Source organism: Protopterus annectens, chromosome 2.part2, assembly GCF_019279795.1.
Source record: "Protopterus annectens isolate FY-2018-M chromosome 2.part2, PAN1.0, whole genome shotgun sequence".
Taxonomy (NCBI): domain Eukaryota; kingdom Metazoa; phylum Chordata; order Ceratodontiformes; family Protopteridae; genus Protopterus; species Protopterus annectens.
Window position 1 is genome coordinate 362,303,013 of NC_056730.1, and position 15,458 is coordinate 362,318,470.

The window sequence follows — 15,458 nt, forward strand, 5'->3', positions numbered from 1 at the left end:
TGCTAAAAATGAGAGCCGAGGATGGAATTAGCTGGAAGTTACATACATTTAAGAAAAAGAATGATGCTTTTTGAAAAGAATATTGATATCAGAATATATTTTAAATAAGGTAAATATGAATTCTTTACCAAGAAGGATATCTGATAAATAGTATTGCGTGATGGGAAAGTTAAATTATGGGGGAAGTGTATGTATGTTTCCTGGGAATAAAGAAAAGGAATTGTTGCAAACTATGTTTACTATCAAATGGAGTTCAATACTGAATATACTCAGGAAGGGAATTGTATATAATAAGTGTGCAAAAGGGGGTTTAGTTTAATAAATCCATCTGCATAATGTATTTCAGTGTCCTGACCAACTTCCTCCTAGCCAGGATGAACAGCGTTTTAGGTCTCCCCTGAAAATAAACCATGCCATGTAAGACTCGGTCAACAAAAAAGGAAATAAAAATAAATAAATAATTAAGTTAAATAAATGATCAACATGCTTTGATGGATTCAACTGATCAAATAAGATTTAAATAAATGATGCTGTGATGAATTAGACTGATATTTCAGATACTTACACTTGTACGGCACAGTGGTAGACTAGATAGTGTCACCTCACAGCAAAAAGTTTGTTTCTTGGCTGGGGTTCCTTCTGTGTGGGGTCTGCATGTCCTCCCTGTGTTTGCGTGGGTTTTCTCTGGGCGCTCCGGTTTCCTCCCACATTCCAAAGACACGCAGTAAGTGGATCGCACACTCTAAATTGGCCATAGGTGTGATTGTGTGGTGTGGAAGAACTACTGAGGCAGGGCTAGCCACCCAGTGGTGTAAACCCTGGCTCTAGATGATTGTCACTGTTGAAGTAACACCCCGACCCCATGTGCAAAACAATGGGAAAAGGCAGTTGTGAATAAATGCATACTTACACTTGTACTTCATATGCTGACACCATTCAAGAAAGCATTCCAAGCAATCTCAGCATTTAGACAGATATTTTAGTTTGAAAGAATGGGGATTATGACAGGCTGGGAGATCAGTGCAAAAAGAAAATATCATAACTGAAACTTTATTTTATTTATTTATTTATTTTATTTTACAGTTTGTTTACCAGGATAGGCCACTGGGCCGAGAAGAGCCCATTTTCAATAGAGTCCAAGGGAGAGGCTTAAAGCGCATATAAAACCTGGATTAAATACCATGGTCAGTATTCGGCCTGTCTTAACAGGATCTTTTTGATGCAGTAAACATTATTTGCCTAATTCTTTTAGTTAAGCTATTGTAAAAAACGTTTCTATACATGCATTGCCTGGTTCACGCTTTTGCTATGTCATGTTTATTATTTAGACCAGCCACCACCGTGTGTGTTGGCTCTCTGTTCTTTGAATTTGATTTTATGATTTTAATATATCATATCATCAATTGTTGTTGAATAATCTCTGAGTTCTTGCTTGGCTTATTACTTGTTGTCTTTATTGATATTCATAGTATTAGATAATATGACATATTAACTTAGAGCTAATTATTATTATCGTTATGATATATTCTATATTACCGTTTGGGCTCAACTAGCTCGCCTCTTGGCTGTAAATATTTAACTAATATACATTGGCTTCTATGGGAGATTGTAGGTATCATTGACAGCATATTGGATTGTGAACTCGTTTGTTTCATATATCTACACACATATATATTTTTTATATGAAAAACGAGCCAAATTTTGGTGTTGGCCGCTAGTTGCGACACCAATATGGATATGGAAATCATCTAGATCTATTTTGTATTTAGGGAGACATATTATTTTTTCTATGATGCTCAGATTCACAGACGCAATTATGCGGTTCAATTTTTAATATATCCTACGTTATATATTTTTACTTTTATGAGTAGATATATGTTATTTGTGTATAAACTACGAGCGCCATTAGCGCATTATGGTTTTGCTTTAGGACCGATACATCGGGATGCAACCAGTCCCTAACCAGTATCGTTTCTTTTTTACAATGCAAGATATTAAATGTTTCCTTTTTTAAATCTATTTTTGTAGAAGTTTTATTGGTTTATATTCTTTGAATATACTGTTTTAGTATTGAATTATTTAATTGTTATTTAAGGGCAATTTTGAAGGTTTGAAGTCTGATACTGTTAGTTATCAGAAGGAACTGTATGTTTTAAGAAAGGCTTCCTTATATGTTATACCTTTAAATCTGTTTAATTACTGCTTTGATTGATTAATTGAGAATTATGTCATTGTATAAAAGTAAGCAATGTTTTTTTGGTTTAATTGTAACCTGATGAAGCGCACCTGAGTGTGCGTGAAAGCGCTCGTTTCTCATTAAACTTTGTACCTTTTAATTCATGGTGGTTCGTTGCAGTTTCTTTATCTTTCTTTATCTTTCATACTTACACTTGTACTTCATATGCTGACACCATTCAAGAAAGCATTCCAAGCAATCTCAGCATTTAGACAGATATTTTAGTTTGAAAGAATGGGGATTATGACAGGCTGGGAGATCAGTGCAAAAAGAAAATATCATAACTGAAACTTTATTTTATTTATTTATTTATTTTATTTTACAGTTTGTTTACCAGGATAGGCCACTGGGCCAAGAAGAGCCCATTTTCAATAGAGTCCAAGGGAGAAAGCAACAATATAATATGAAGACAATGCATTTACATTTATGTAATACTATTCAAGAATGATGGTATTACACAACATGACAAAAAATCCACGACTGCAGTGAAAATACAGTCAGAAAAGCAAAAGGCAAAATTACACACATACACACACACAATTAAGTCATTTAAAATAAGAAAAATCCATTGGTGCATATTCCTGTTAAATTTGCTACAATGTGAAATAACACATGGTTGACATTATAGTTTTACATGAAATCTTAGCAGAGTTAAAGTAGGATAGGGAGATAAGAGGTGTTAATTGTTGAATGTAAGAAGGGTGGGACAGTAAGAAAAAAATGTAGAGCAAGAGTAGGAGTAAACGAGAAAAGTGAAGATGGTAGTAGTCAGAGAAGCTCAGTATGATGAAGAGAAGAGAAGAGAGATCAGTGCAAAATGTAAGTATCAGAACTTTTCTGGTACATTGCTTTCTGCCACAAAGGAGCCCTTAAAGAATCCCAGGAGACCTGGAGCTATTAAAGTATTCCAAGTGGGTCTTTTCCTAGAAGAGTACCTCCCTGACTCTCAGCCCAGGTGAGCATCAACTGTTCTTCCATATTCTTCTGTTTGAATTCAGAGAGTGATCTAGCAACCCTGCAAAGGATTCTCATTTCTGCCACACATATCTTAGGTTCATAGGTTTACAGTTATATACTAGGCTAATCACCACCAGGGCCTTTATAAGCCTAGCCATGCAATCAAACCCAGTTGTGTCCCTGTATATCATGTGCATTTATTAGGAGGGGATATGTTAGTTAGGACGTTTCTGGAGATTATGTGTGGGGGGGGGGGTATGCTAGTCTGAGCATTACTAACTGCCTGTGTCCATCACAGACATAGGGACCATACATGGGATGAATTTCTGATTTCTCATCCATTGGCCGAGGTTGCAATTACGTAGATTTAAGGATAGATTCTGCTTCACATGAATGGGGGGGGGGGCTGTTACACAGCATTTGGATCATCTGAGATACATCTCTGTCTCACTAACATGTCTTATTTATGTCACAAGCACAAGTTAAATCATTGGAGCTACAATTTCTGATGCTGTTCATTTTGTGGATGAGCAAAATGTCCAGCAGAGCTGAATCTAAGCATGCCTTGTATGCCAGGTATAGATCACCTCTCAGTAACCTGTAGGAGACAGAATATAGAGAGATAAAGCTTTAAGGTGATCCATATAGAACAATGTGTTTATACCCTGGATATTCCTGGCAAGGAACTTTTGTAGGCATTCCAACTGTTTGCATATGTCTGATCAGGTACATGCCAAAGGGAGCATTATACTCAATGACTGGTCTGATAAGGGCTGAATAAAGTGTCACTATGACTTACTTGGACATGGATTCTATGCCCTTACTTATAAGTTGGGCTACTTAGAATGATTTTCTTACTGTCATGGCCACATGTTGGTCAAAGGCCAGATAACTGTCTACATATGTTTCCAGATCCCTGACTACGGGGTCAGCTCTTAGGGGTGTCTTGTCTTATCAATGGAGAAATTAGTCCAGGTGATAGTTTTCCCAAAAAGCACTATAATGCATTTCTTTGCATTGAGGTATAGTCCGTGACTTTGGCACCAACTATTTGCCTTTGTTAGACCCTCTTGTATGATGTTTGTGTCATGGGGGGAATCTATGATGGCTTCCAATTTGCAGTTATCTGTGAACCTGATCAGCAAAATGCCCTTGACATTAGCATTTACCTCCAAGAAGTAGATGCCAAATATGAGCAGTCTTAGTATGGATCCCTGAGGTACTTTGCTGGTGACTGGTCTCTTAGTGGTGGTGGTATCACCAGTCCTGACCTCCTGGGTCCTGTCTGTGAGCCAGCTGGTAATCGAGCAATTTATGTAGTGGTTTATGCCTAGTATGGTGAGTTGATTAACTATACCTGAGTGGGGTATTGTATTGTATTGAATGCCTTAGCCAGGTTGGGGTAGGCAGTATGTACCATTTTTCCCCTCATCCTTTGCATTAGTGACCTTCTCAAAGAAGTCCATCAGATTTAGTAAGCATGGTCTTCCCTTGACAAAGCCAATCTGGGTTGGGGCCAGTGTCTGTAGGTTGCCTATGTTTTTGTTGAGCATTTCCATGATCATTCATTCCATGGCATTGCATATTAGACCAGTCAGACTAATAGGTCTGTAGTTTCCGGGGTCAGTTGATGGTCCACCATTGTGAAGTGAGATAACCATTACAGTCCTCCATTCTCATGGTACAAAGCCTGTTTTATGGTTATAATTCAAAAGTGACTCAAGTGGCCCCAATAGAGCTTGTTTCCAGCTATTTAGGAAGTGGCATCCCAGGATATCGTTGGGGCCCACTGAAGCTGAGTTTTTGTTGCCACCAGGACCTGTTCCTTTTTTATAACTGGGGAATTATACTAGTAGGTATTGCATGGAGGGAAATGAGAGGTTTGGGGGGCTTAAGTCTGAGCTGAATATGTCACGCATCAAATTTGCAGTGTCGTTCTACTCATTGAATGTAACACAATTGACCAAGAGTTCGGCACACTAATGTGTGCTATCTTTGTGGTTTCAGACATAGCTGTAGAAGGCCTTGTGGTTGCCTTTAGCCTGTGAGGCTATCCTGACATTACACTTGGTCTGGTTGGACTTAAATAGTCCTCTTAGTTTCCAGTTTAGTTTAGTTAGCGAGCTCCTATAATGATGTGAGTTGCGCTTCAAATTTTAGCCATGACTTGTTTCTTTTTGTTATATGTCCATGAAGATCAGGATTCCACTGGTGTGGTTTGTTTTTAGTTTGTTTTGGGCTTACTTCTAGTAGGTACAGCAGCCTGTATGCAGCCATTTACATGGTTGTACAGGGTCTCTGTGAACAATTCCACAAAGGTTGTTTTTAACTCATAATTGTGAGGGGCATTGCATTTTGATAAACTATTGCATAACAGGGTGTAGTTTTCTTTAGAATAGTTCCTAACTGTTATAGGGATTGCTGGGTTTACAGAGTTGTTTTTTAATTTTGAAAGAGCCAGCTTTGTGGTCTGACCTCACCAGTGAGGACCTGGCTCTGGAGAGAGGCGCCATGCTCTCCCACATTGGTCAGTACCAGGCCCAGTATGTTTAAACTTCTGTGGGTGTGGATACTACTGTGGGTGTGCATACTACCTGGTAAAGGGTATTTCTATTAATAAAATCCAAAAAACATTGTGCCTGCAAAAATGAGGCAGTGTATGTTTATATCTATGTCAGATTATCAAAGTTCCGAAACTTCGAAATTCATATGGCTAAGCCCATATGATCAAAGTTTCGGAACTATGAACATTAAAAATAAATACATGAATAAAAAACAAAAAAAAATCTATTTTTAACATTTTGCAGGGGGGCATGGCCCCCTGCACTCCCACACGCCCTGCTAATTAAATATACCAACTCTGAGATCGTACTACATTGTGGGAAATGGTAAATTTCCCATTCCGAGCTGTACCTCGATCTCCTTTCAAAACATTTGAAGTTTCAAAACTTCAGTCATATGGTCCCGACCATATGATTTTCAAAGTTTTGAAATTTCAGTAATCTGATAGGGATCCTTATGTTTCCCAGTCTATAGAGGAGTAATTAAAGTCTACCATGAAAGGGTATTTTGTTTAATGGTGAGTGTCTCCATTGGAACTATGTATGAGCTATGGGATTCTAGGGACATAGAGGGTGACCTTTAGCGTGCTAGGATATGGTATTGACTATGTGGTGATTTTCACTTGATAAATTCCAGAGCTTCATCCTGCTTAACCACAGTAGATTTATGCTTTTTGCTAATATAGCTTGAGACTTCTCCATCTTTTGTCCCTGTCTGTGCAGCTGATGGTCTAAATGTGTGGAAGGCACTGAAGCCTTGCACTGCCAAAGTACTTTCTGCAGATTTAAATCATGTTTTGGTAATGCCACAGATGTCTATATTTTACAGAGTGAGGAGAGCTTGTAGGACGTGGAGTTTCTTTTTAAGTCTCCTAGCACTGAGCAGTAACACCTTTAGGTTTCTTTGGAATTTATTTGCTATGTTAGCAGGTTTGCCCTAAAAAGGCTCTAAGGGGGTGGATAAAATGTAATGTCATCCCCTCATTCATACACACAGCTCATGAATGCAGAGAATAAAATGTAATGTCATCCCCTCATTCATAGACACAGCTCATGAATGCAGAGGATAAAATGTAATGTCATCCCCTCATTCATAGCCACAGCTCATGAATGCAGAGGATAAAATGTAATGTCATCCCCTCATTCATAGCCACAGCTCATGAATGCAGAGGATAAAGTGTAATGTCATCCCCTAATTCATAGCCACAGCTCATGAATGCAGAGGATAAAATGTAATGTCATCCCCTCATTCATAGCCACAGCTCATGAATGCAGAGGATAAAATGTAATGTCATCCCCTCATTCATAGACACAGCTCATGAATGCAGAGGATAAAATGTAATGCCATCCCCTCATTCATAGACACAGCTCATGAATGCAGAGGATAAAATGTAATGTCATCCCTTCATTCATAGCCACAGCTCATGAATGCAGAAGATAAAATGTAATGTCATCCCTTCATTCATAGCCACAGCTCATGAATGCAGAGGATAAAATGTAATGTCATCCCTTCATTCATAGCCACAGCTCATGAATGCAGAAGATAAAATGTAATGTCATCCCTTCATTCATAGCCACAGCTCATGAATGCAGAGGATAAAATGTAATGTCATCCCTTCATTCATAGCCACAGCTCATGAATGCAGAAGATAAAATGTAATGTCATCCCTTCATTCATAGCCACAGCTCATGAATGCAGAGGATAAAATGTAATGTCATCCCTTCATTCATAGACACAGCTCATGAATGCAGAGGATAAAATGTAATGTCATCCCCTCATTCATAGCCACAGCTCATGAATGCAGAGGAGCATCAATAAACAGAGTCACTGGAATGATTCAGACCTCACTTCACCAGCACAGTCCAGTACAATGCTTATAGTACTATGTCTGCTATACCAATTCACCAGTCAGTCTCCTCATCCACTCTACCCTCAGCCAAAATCAAGATTCCAGGATACCTGACTCCATCATTGTAGCTAGTTACTCTCCTTTTACTTACAAAGAGCATTCCATGCTTTCCTAGAAAATAATTTTGTCCTCTGATTTGACGGTGATGATTTCATGCCCCTCCATCACTTTATCTGTGAATTGCTGCACTGCCCACTGGAGATCACAGTTACATGAAATGAGGGTGACATAGTGTGTAAGCAACCAAATGCAACACTCACATTCCCTGGACAGATTCCTTCCAAACCTCATCTACACCTAGACATCCTATCCAGAAAGTCATGATCAGGAGTGGAGGAGGATTACACCACTGACAGAGTTTTTAAGATCACCTTGAATATGTTCAGCTTAACACTGAGAATGAATGCATATCCAACTGTAAATATGTGAATAGCGACCAACTGGCCCTCATCAATCTTGTTGTAACACCTCCTACAAGACATTCCATTGTATGTGGTCATATGCTTTACTGGGCTCATAAACACATGTAATTTATATTGGTAAACTGTTTTGACCCCCTTCAATATATATGTAAAGACTAATTTTTTATCCAGTAATCCTAGTATGTACCACCTGAATCAGAGAGTCTGCTACTAGTTGAAGACATGATCCTTGCATAGGTTTTCTAATGAAGGCTTATAAGTGTAATCCTTCTATAACTATAGCACACCCTACTAACCCCCCCTTTTTTTTAACCAATTTAGCCCACCACCCCTGGTTGATATTTCTGAGATACTGCCCCTGCTTCCCACACAACACTGTATATATGTGTTACTGTTTACACCCATAAAAGATCTAGTGTATTTAATATTTCTGGATACATCCCTTCCATGGCCACAGCCTTGTCACCAGAGAACTTCAGGACTGTTTAATTGCTGTAGTGACTTCATCTACATTAAGGTATCCAGTCTTTCTCAAAGGAGGAGGAGATTACCACCAGGTTCAGAAACTCTTGAAAGTATTATTCTCCTTCTCAACAGTGTCATCACCTGAGATCACAATATCTTCAAACTTGCTGAGCATATCTCCCCTCCCAAAATGAAAAATGATTGGATGGTTTACCAGAATGTGTCTAAAGCCTTATGATTCTCATGCGCCATAACTTTATCAAATACTTCAACATCTGCTGTAGCTACTGTCATCCTGATCTGTCCATACCTGTTAGTCAAAATCAGTAGACCCTAACCCATTAACTAACATTTCATGGATGGTCTCTTTTTTAACGTCACAACTTCCCATGCCGTCCAGTCCATCTCTGGTCCTGGAGTTCCTGCTCTGACAAATGCCAGTCACTTTGGAGACATAGTTCTTTGCTACTGTTTCAGCTACAAATGCTCCTCAACAAGGTCCATTCAGACTTCAGTCTTCTCAAGATGGGAACTAAAGCCATCCTACCAGAAGCATCTGCTAGGCAATCTTAGGATTTCCTCAATTTATATTTGTTTTTTTTTTTCTTTTTGGGGTGTCTCCAGCCTCTGTCTTGGGCACCTGATCCAATCGTGACAAGTAGCAATCAGCTAAAAAATAAGCATCTCTTTTTTTATTTAATTTTAATGTTGTCCCCCTTTTGAGACATTATTTTACCAGCCTGGCCCCCAGTGCCCCATGTCCACTCTCAGTCTACCAGCTTGACTTCTACCCCCATGGACTTGCTCCGATATCACCATGGCCAGTTGTGGATCCTGTAGCCATCCTGGGGGCTCATCTGTCTCTGGTTTCATCCTGGGTGGTGGTCTTTAAATGCCCTACCCACTTCCCTGACCCATCTTCCATGTTTGTAACTTAAGTTCGAGGGCAACTCTTCTCTTTGAACCATACTTCCCACCTGGGATGGACATGCTCATCCCTCTCTTGACACTCCATCAGTTGCCTGAACCACTAATCTAAACTCTCCATCTCTCTTGACCCAAATGTCTGTAATATATGGCCTAATATCTGATGCCATTAATACAAAAGTTGATGATTGTTCTTTAGTCCAAGGTACCCTAGTACTAAGTACACTTACAAGAACCTTTGGGTTCAAGTATGTTACGTGTTGGCCAAAAAAACCCCACATAAACTAGTAATACAAGTACTAGGAAGAAGCAGAAAGGTAAATCAAGAATCAACCCTGTTGTCTGAAGAAGTTCATTTTAATAAATATGGATGAAAGTGCTTACATCATTTCAACTTTAGTGCCTGATTCTTGATTTACCCTTCTGCTTCTTCCTAGTACATGTTATATGTTGGCAGCAATCCATGAGTAGCAGAAAATTCCAATAACACCTCACCATTTGGGTTCAGATCAACTAAGGTGTGTTGGCCAGTTAATGGCACTCTCTTCCCAGTCAAGCCACACCAATTACCTCAGTCAGAAATGTTTTTTAAATGGAATTATTAGGCTCATCTTCTTCCATTAAAGACATGCGAAATTTTATTTATTTAACATTTGTTAACCGGGAAAGTCTGACTTGGAATGAAGTCAATTTTCAGCAGAGATCCAGGGAGAAATGCTCCAGATGCATGTCTTTGTAACATGGGAGAAAACTGGAGCATCTGGAGGAAACCCACACGAACACAGGGAGGACATGCAGACTCCACACAGAAGGGACCCCAGCCGAGAATCAAACCAGAGAACTTCTTGCTGTGAGGCGACAATGCTACCGCTGCACCATACAATCGGGCAGTGTAGTAGAGAAGAGCTAAGAAAAATGTTTCTCTGTAGGATTACAGTATTTAGTAGTACTAAACCTCCTAATCAATGTCTCTAGGAGAAGGGTTTTGATTTTTTTTTTATGAATTTAGTAATATTTATTCTCAGAAGTCTAAAACTAGAGTCACAATTATATCAAACATTTTTGTCATAATCTAGATATTTTATTTATGATGTTATTTCAATGTTACTAGGTGGTAATATCTCAATTTTCTACTTATTGTTTTCACATTCAAAAGCAATTATTTTCTCAGAGTTTGATGTTCTCAATATCAAGAACTCATAACACTAAGAAAATGCATGTTATTTAAAAACTGATCAATCTGCTATTATATTCTTGTTCCAGATGAGATCAACTCAAAAAGTATCTGTGTGGCCTGTGGGATTGGTTGGTGGTCGACGTTATGAACGTCCTATAGTAGAGAATGGAAAAGTAGTCGGATGGTATACAGGTTGGAGAGCAGATCGACCATTTGCCATTGATATGGCAGGTAATTTTAATTTAAGTATTACAGCTATTTTTAAAAGAAGTTGATTTTAGTTGTATCGCTAGACGTCTATGTATTGTTTGAGCTGTATTTGTTCAAAGCAATAACTGTTTAAATGATTCCCAGATTACTGATTTAGTTAATAAACTGACCCAATTATTGCCTCATTCATTTATTTAAGAATTGATGGATGGATGGATGAATGGATGGATGGATGGATGGATGGATAGACTGATAGCAAAAATTCTCCATAAAAGACATGTTCAGCTAAAATCTAGCTCACGTTACACTGGCATATATGGTAAGAGCACAGCAGCAGCTTACAAAGAATAGTTACTGTGCAGTGGGTCTGTGATACCCCTGCACTGGCCCAGTAATCAAGGAGCCTCAATCCTTACCACTGGCAACAGTAGAGGACATACACACTGGAAGGATGACAAGTACACATACAGTAAAGTGCAATTTCCCTTAAGAGCACACATAGATCACAGTCAGTCTGGAACTGGTTTCTCCATCTTTCTCCAGATCCCCAATAAGACTCCCCACTGGCATAGCTATAGGGTTGAGATCTCAGCCAAGTGGCCAAGCTAAGACCTCCAGCACCTTCTCTGTCCAACCAGTGATTTGTGTCCCTTCCCAATTAGTTGAGACATACACACACTTTGAGATTTGATTTATATATAAGCACACACACACACACACACACACACCCACACACACACACACACACACACACACACACACACACACATGAGGAAGGCTGGCACAGTCTTACTAGCTATGCCCCCTTTTGCCCAGGCTATAAGGTAGTTCCAGCTGCCACCAGCCAACTCTTTATCAGCTACTTAAGGCCCTTAACAAAGGGTGTCCGATCCCACTGTGTAATGTTACTAATAATCCAAATGGTTGTTCGACCAAGACTTGCAAAGCTATTTAGGAGTGGCCTGTACAGTGTCACCAAATACATATGCAAGTACTCTAAGAGCTTAAATATGTCTCACAAATATCAGCCACAAGGACAGGTTTAAATATATATATAATAATAATAAAAGAACAAGACAATACTCAATCAACACAGTAACTTCAAAAGTTCAAAATCACAGGAAATATTTTAAAACAACAGTGCAGGACAGTCTCAAATACATACAGAAAACATCTAAACTAATCTTTACTATATTCCTATCTATATCTAAGAGAGATACTATGCCATAAATCTTGCTTACATCAAGGCAGGCAAGTGCAGATGATGATGATGAGTGGATGTTCTTGTTAGGTCCAAGACAAAATACAAAATGCTCAGTCTCACTCTGAAAGAGTTCTTAAATTAATATCAAATATTACTGCTGGGTTAGCTTGGATGACATCACTTTTTTTCACCTGTAGTTCCCAGGCTAAATGCCCAGTGTTCAGCATTTAACATCTCTGTGTGAAAAATGCATAGCCTTCAGATGTTTGCAGTTGCTAGAGGACATAAAAGAATAAACACAAAACAATGCAGAAGGCACCCTAGTTCTAGACATCCTGTCTCCTTGCTGCATTGAAACTAACTTTTAGAACACAATCATAAAACAATTTAATTTGAACTTATTTTCTTAAAGTTTTGCATCTTAACTCTGTATCTTCCAGTTTCTAGTATTAAAACATACATTTGCACAGGTATATAGTTTATATACATTTCTGTTCTTTTCCAGTAGGGTACACTGTGGACACATCCTTGAAGCTCAGTACTGTACAAACCCTATTCAACATACGCTTCTGTACCAGTAGTTTAATATACACATAACACAAAGTTCTAATACATTTGGTAACACAAAAACAATTTCATCATGCTGGTATTCACAAATGACATACAACTATTTACAAAATTCCAGATAGCTGGGCTGGCAGTGTCTCCTTTTGTTACATTTCTATATAAATCATGTTAATATTCTCAAATTATATATAATTATTTACAAAATTCCAGCTACCTGGGCTGGCAGTATTTCCCTTGTGTCACAGGGTCTTCCAGATAACAATACCTTTTTTATCTCTTACCAGAACCTCTCCTCTCCCCTTTCCTCCCTTCCTTTCCATTCTTGTCTTCTCCTCTGCTCTACCCCTTTGCATTTTCTTCGATTTTGCCCTATTATCTTCCCTTGTTTTATTTTCCTTTCACTATTACCGTAATACAGGAGTGCAAATCTTTAGTGCATGACTCAGCGGGTAATTTATATTAGTCAGCTATGTAATATGAGCATAATCACGCACGCTTCAGCTCATTCTGTAGTCATGGATAAATAATCACTTGACTCCAAGAACTCAAGTCACCAGGACTAAGCCAGGCAGGTAATATATCATATGACAAATGAAGTGACAGAGCAACAGAGGCAAGAGGGTAATGATGCTAGGAAAACAGAAAAATTGTAAAAGTACTCCTGTGAAGCAGAAAGCAGGAAGGGAGGAAAAATGAGATGTGTCTTAGAAGATTTTTTCCACAGGTCAATATTACTTTTATAATTTTTAATTTATCTTTCTGTTCTCTGTTTCTTCTGAGTCATACATATAACTGAATGACTCACTAGCTGTATCAAGTCTGAGCATGGGACAGTGACAAAAATACCTTACATAAGGAGGCATCACAGAACAAAAGGCACCAAATATAACATAACCAGAATAAAAACTGAGTGACAACAAACACGACTATGTAAACATCAGACTTTAAAGTCTGATGAAGCATTAGAATCAATGCAAAAGTGCTTATTAAGGTATAATAACAGCTTTTTTGGTTTATTTTACATAGCCGTGCTTGTTGTTACTTAGTTTTTATTCTGGTTTTGCTTCTTGCATACTGGTGTGACAAATTCATCCCAGCTGTGCAGCTGTTTTTACTCTTTTAGACCAATTGTAACATGTCTTAGACATACAGAGAAGATGTTGGCTGTACTAGGAGGGGTAATAAGAATACAGTTACTGCAGTATGGCAAGTCAGAGTCCAAGAAGCACAAACATGAACACATCTAGTATTAAAAGTTTCAGCGATGGTTCTATGTTAACGCTGGAGCAACTAGTCACACAATCTAGAATTTATGTGATGTCCAAAAGAGGAAAATCATAAAAAGTTGATACTTGAAAGTTAGTGCCATAACACTGCTACATTTGTGAATTTCAAACAAAAAGGAGACTGATTATAATCTGGTCTTATCATTTTTTCCCAGTAGGTGTTTTTGCTCATAACAAGCCTCTACACAAACACAAACACAAGCACATAAAAAAAACATTTTTCTTTCAAATTATTTTGCCATTCTGGGTGTTATATTCTTATTACCTCAGCATATTTAAGTTATTTTCTGTTGTATACTGGATACATGACAATCCACTCCTACTCCCCACTGGCACTTAATTCTTCCCTTAACAAGTAGTTCAGATAATGTGAAATGGACCAAAGAATAAAGCACCTTATTATAAAGCAATACTCCTCAGTTTACTCTGACAATGTCTTATCTACTGAACCTGGTCCTGAAGTACTGGAGCCATACCTCTCAACTTGCAGACATTGAAAACAGGAAGAAGGGCCCTTGAAACACAGGCACATCCAGCTAAAATATGGATATCTGTTTAGCATACAATTTGAATACCAACTAGTATATAGCTCCTTCCAGTTCCAGTAAGAATGTGGGATACTGCTCAGAAACACATATAAAAACAGAGTGAAAAAAAGTATGGAGAAATAATAAGCACATTATAAGAGAGAGTGTAATATCTGTGGACTTTAAGGAACTGTATCCAAATATTCTACCACATCATTTATCTTTGTGTCAAAGAAACAGAATTGTAAGATGCATGCCCTCTTTCTTTAAATTATTGTTGACATGTATATTAGTCATATAGTGTGGTTTTCTCTGCATTAGACAGCTTCAAAAATTGTATGTGCTGAGGGGAATTCAGAAAATTGCATGAAGGGATAACTTCAGCCTGAAAATAGGGACATACCTCTAAAAATAAGGGCATCATAAATCAAGCCTGAAAATAGGAAAGATGCTCCAAAATATGAATTGTTCAGAGGTCTGGCTGGCACCTAAGTATGTTGCATACAAGATCCATTCACCAGGATGTGGTGCCAAGGTGTCTTGTACAACAAAGAAATGTGAAGCTATACCATTAGGAGATTTTTAAACTCTTGTTTGCACATATCACTCTATCACTTCTATAAAGTGTGTGTTAACATTTAACCCTAAAGCTAATACAGGGGTCACAACAATAATAAAAGAAGGCAAATCAGACTTCCCTACCTCTAACAGTAGTAACCAGCTCACCCTGCAAGCTGTCTGGGCATTTCCAGGCAAAATGAGGAGCATAATCCCTCCAGTAGATCCTGGACCTAGTCTGCGACTTCCACCAAATAGTCGGTGCTTGCAACCACTTCCAGAGGAGGCATTCAAAGGGCATTCCCAAATGGTACCCAAACCACCTCAACTTGATCCTTTCCTTACAACCCAGAGGAGCAGTTCTAATCTGGGATTGCCATAGGTTGCTAAACTCCCTCATGTTGACATAGAATTTGATCTCAGTTACTCTGTAAAGGAACAGTTTCTATGA

At 38.4% G+C, this 15,458-nt stretch overlaps 1 protein-coding gene across 2 annotated transcripts in view; it reads left to right on the plus strand.

The window, feature by feature from the left end:
- B3GAT2 (beta-1,3-glucuronyltransferase 2) overlaps positions 1-15,458 on the plus strand; it is an 882,895-nt gene that overhangs the window by 577,710 nt on the left and 289,727 nt on the right. For both annotated transcript variants that reach the window (XM_044063900.1, XM_044063899.1), the window contains exon 2: positions 10,742-10,886. In XM_044063900.1, the coding sequence (XP_043919835.1) occupies positions 10,742-10,886 (145 nt within the window). The remainder of the gene's footprint in view (positions 1-10,741; positions 10,887-15,458) is intronic.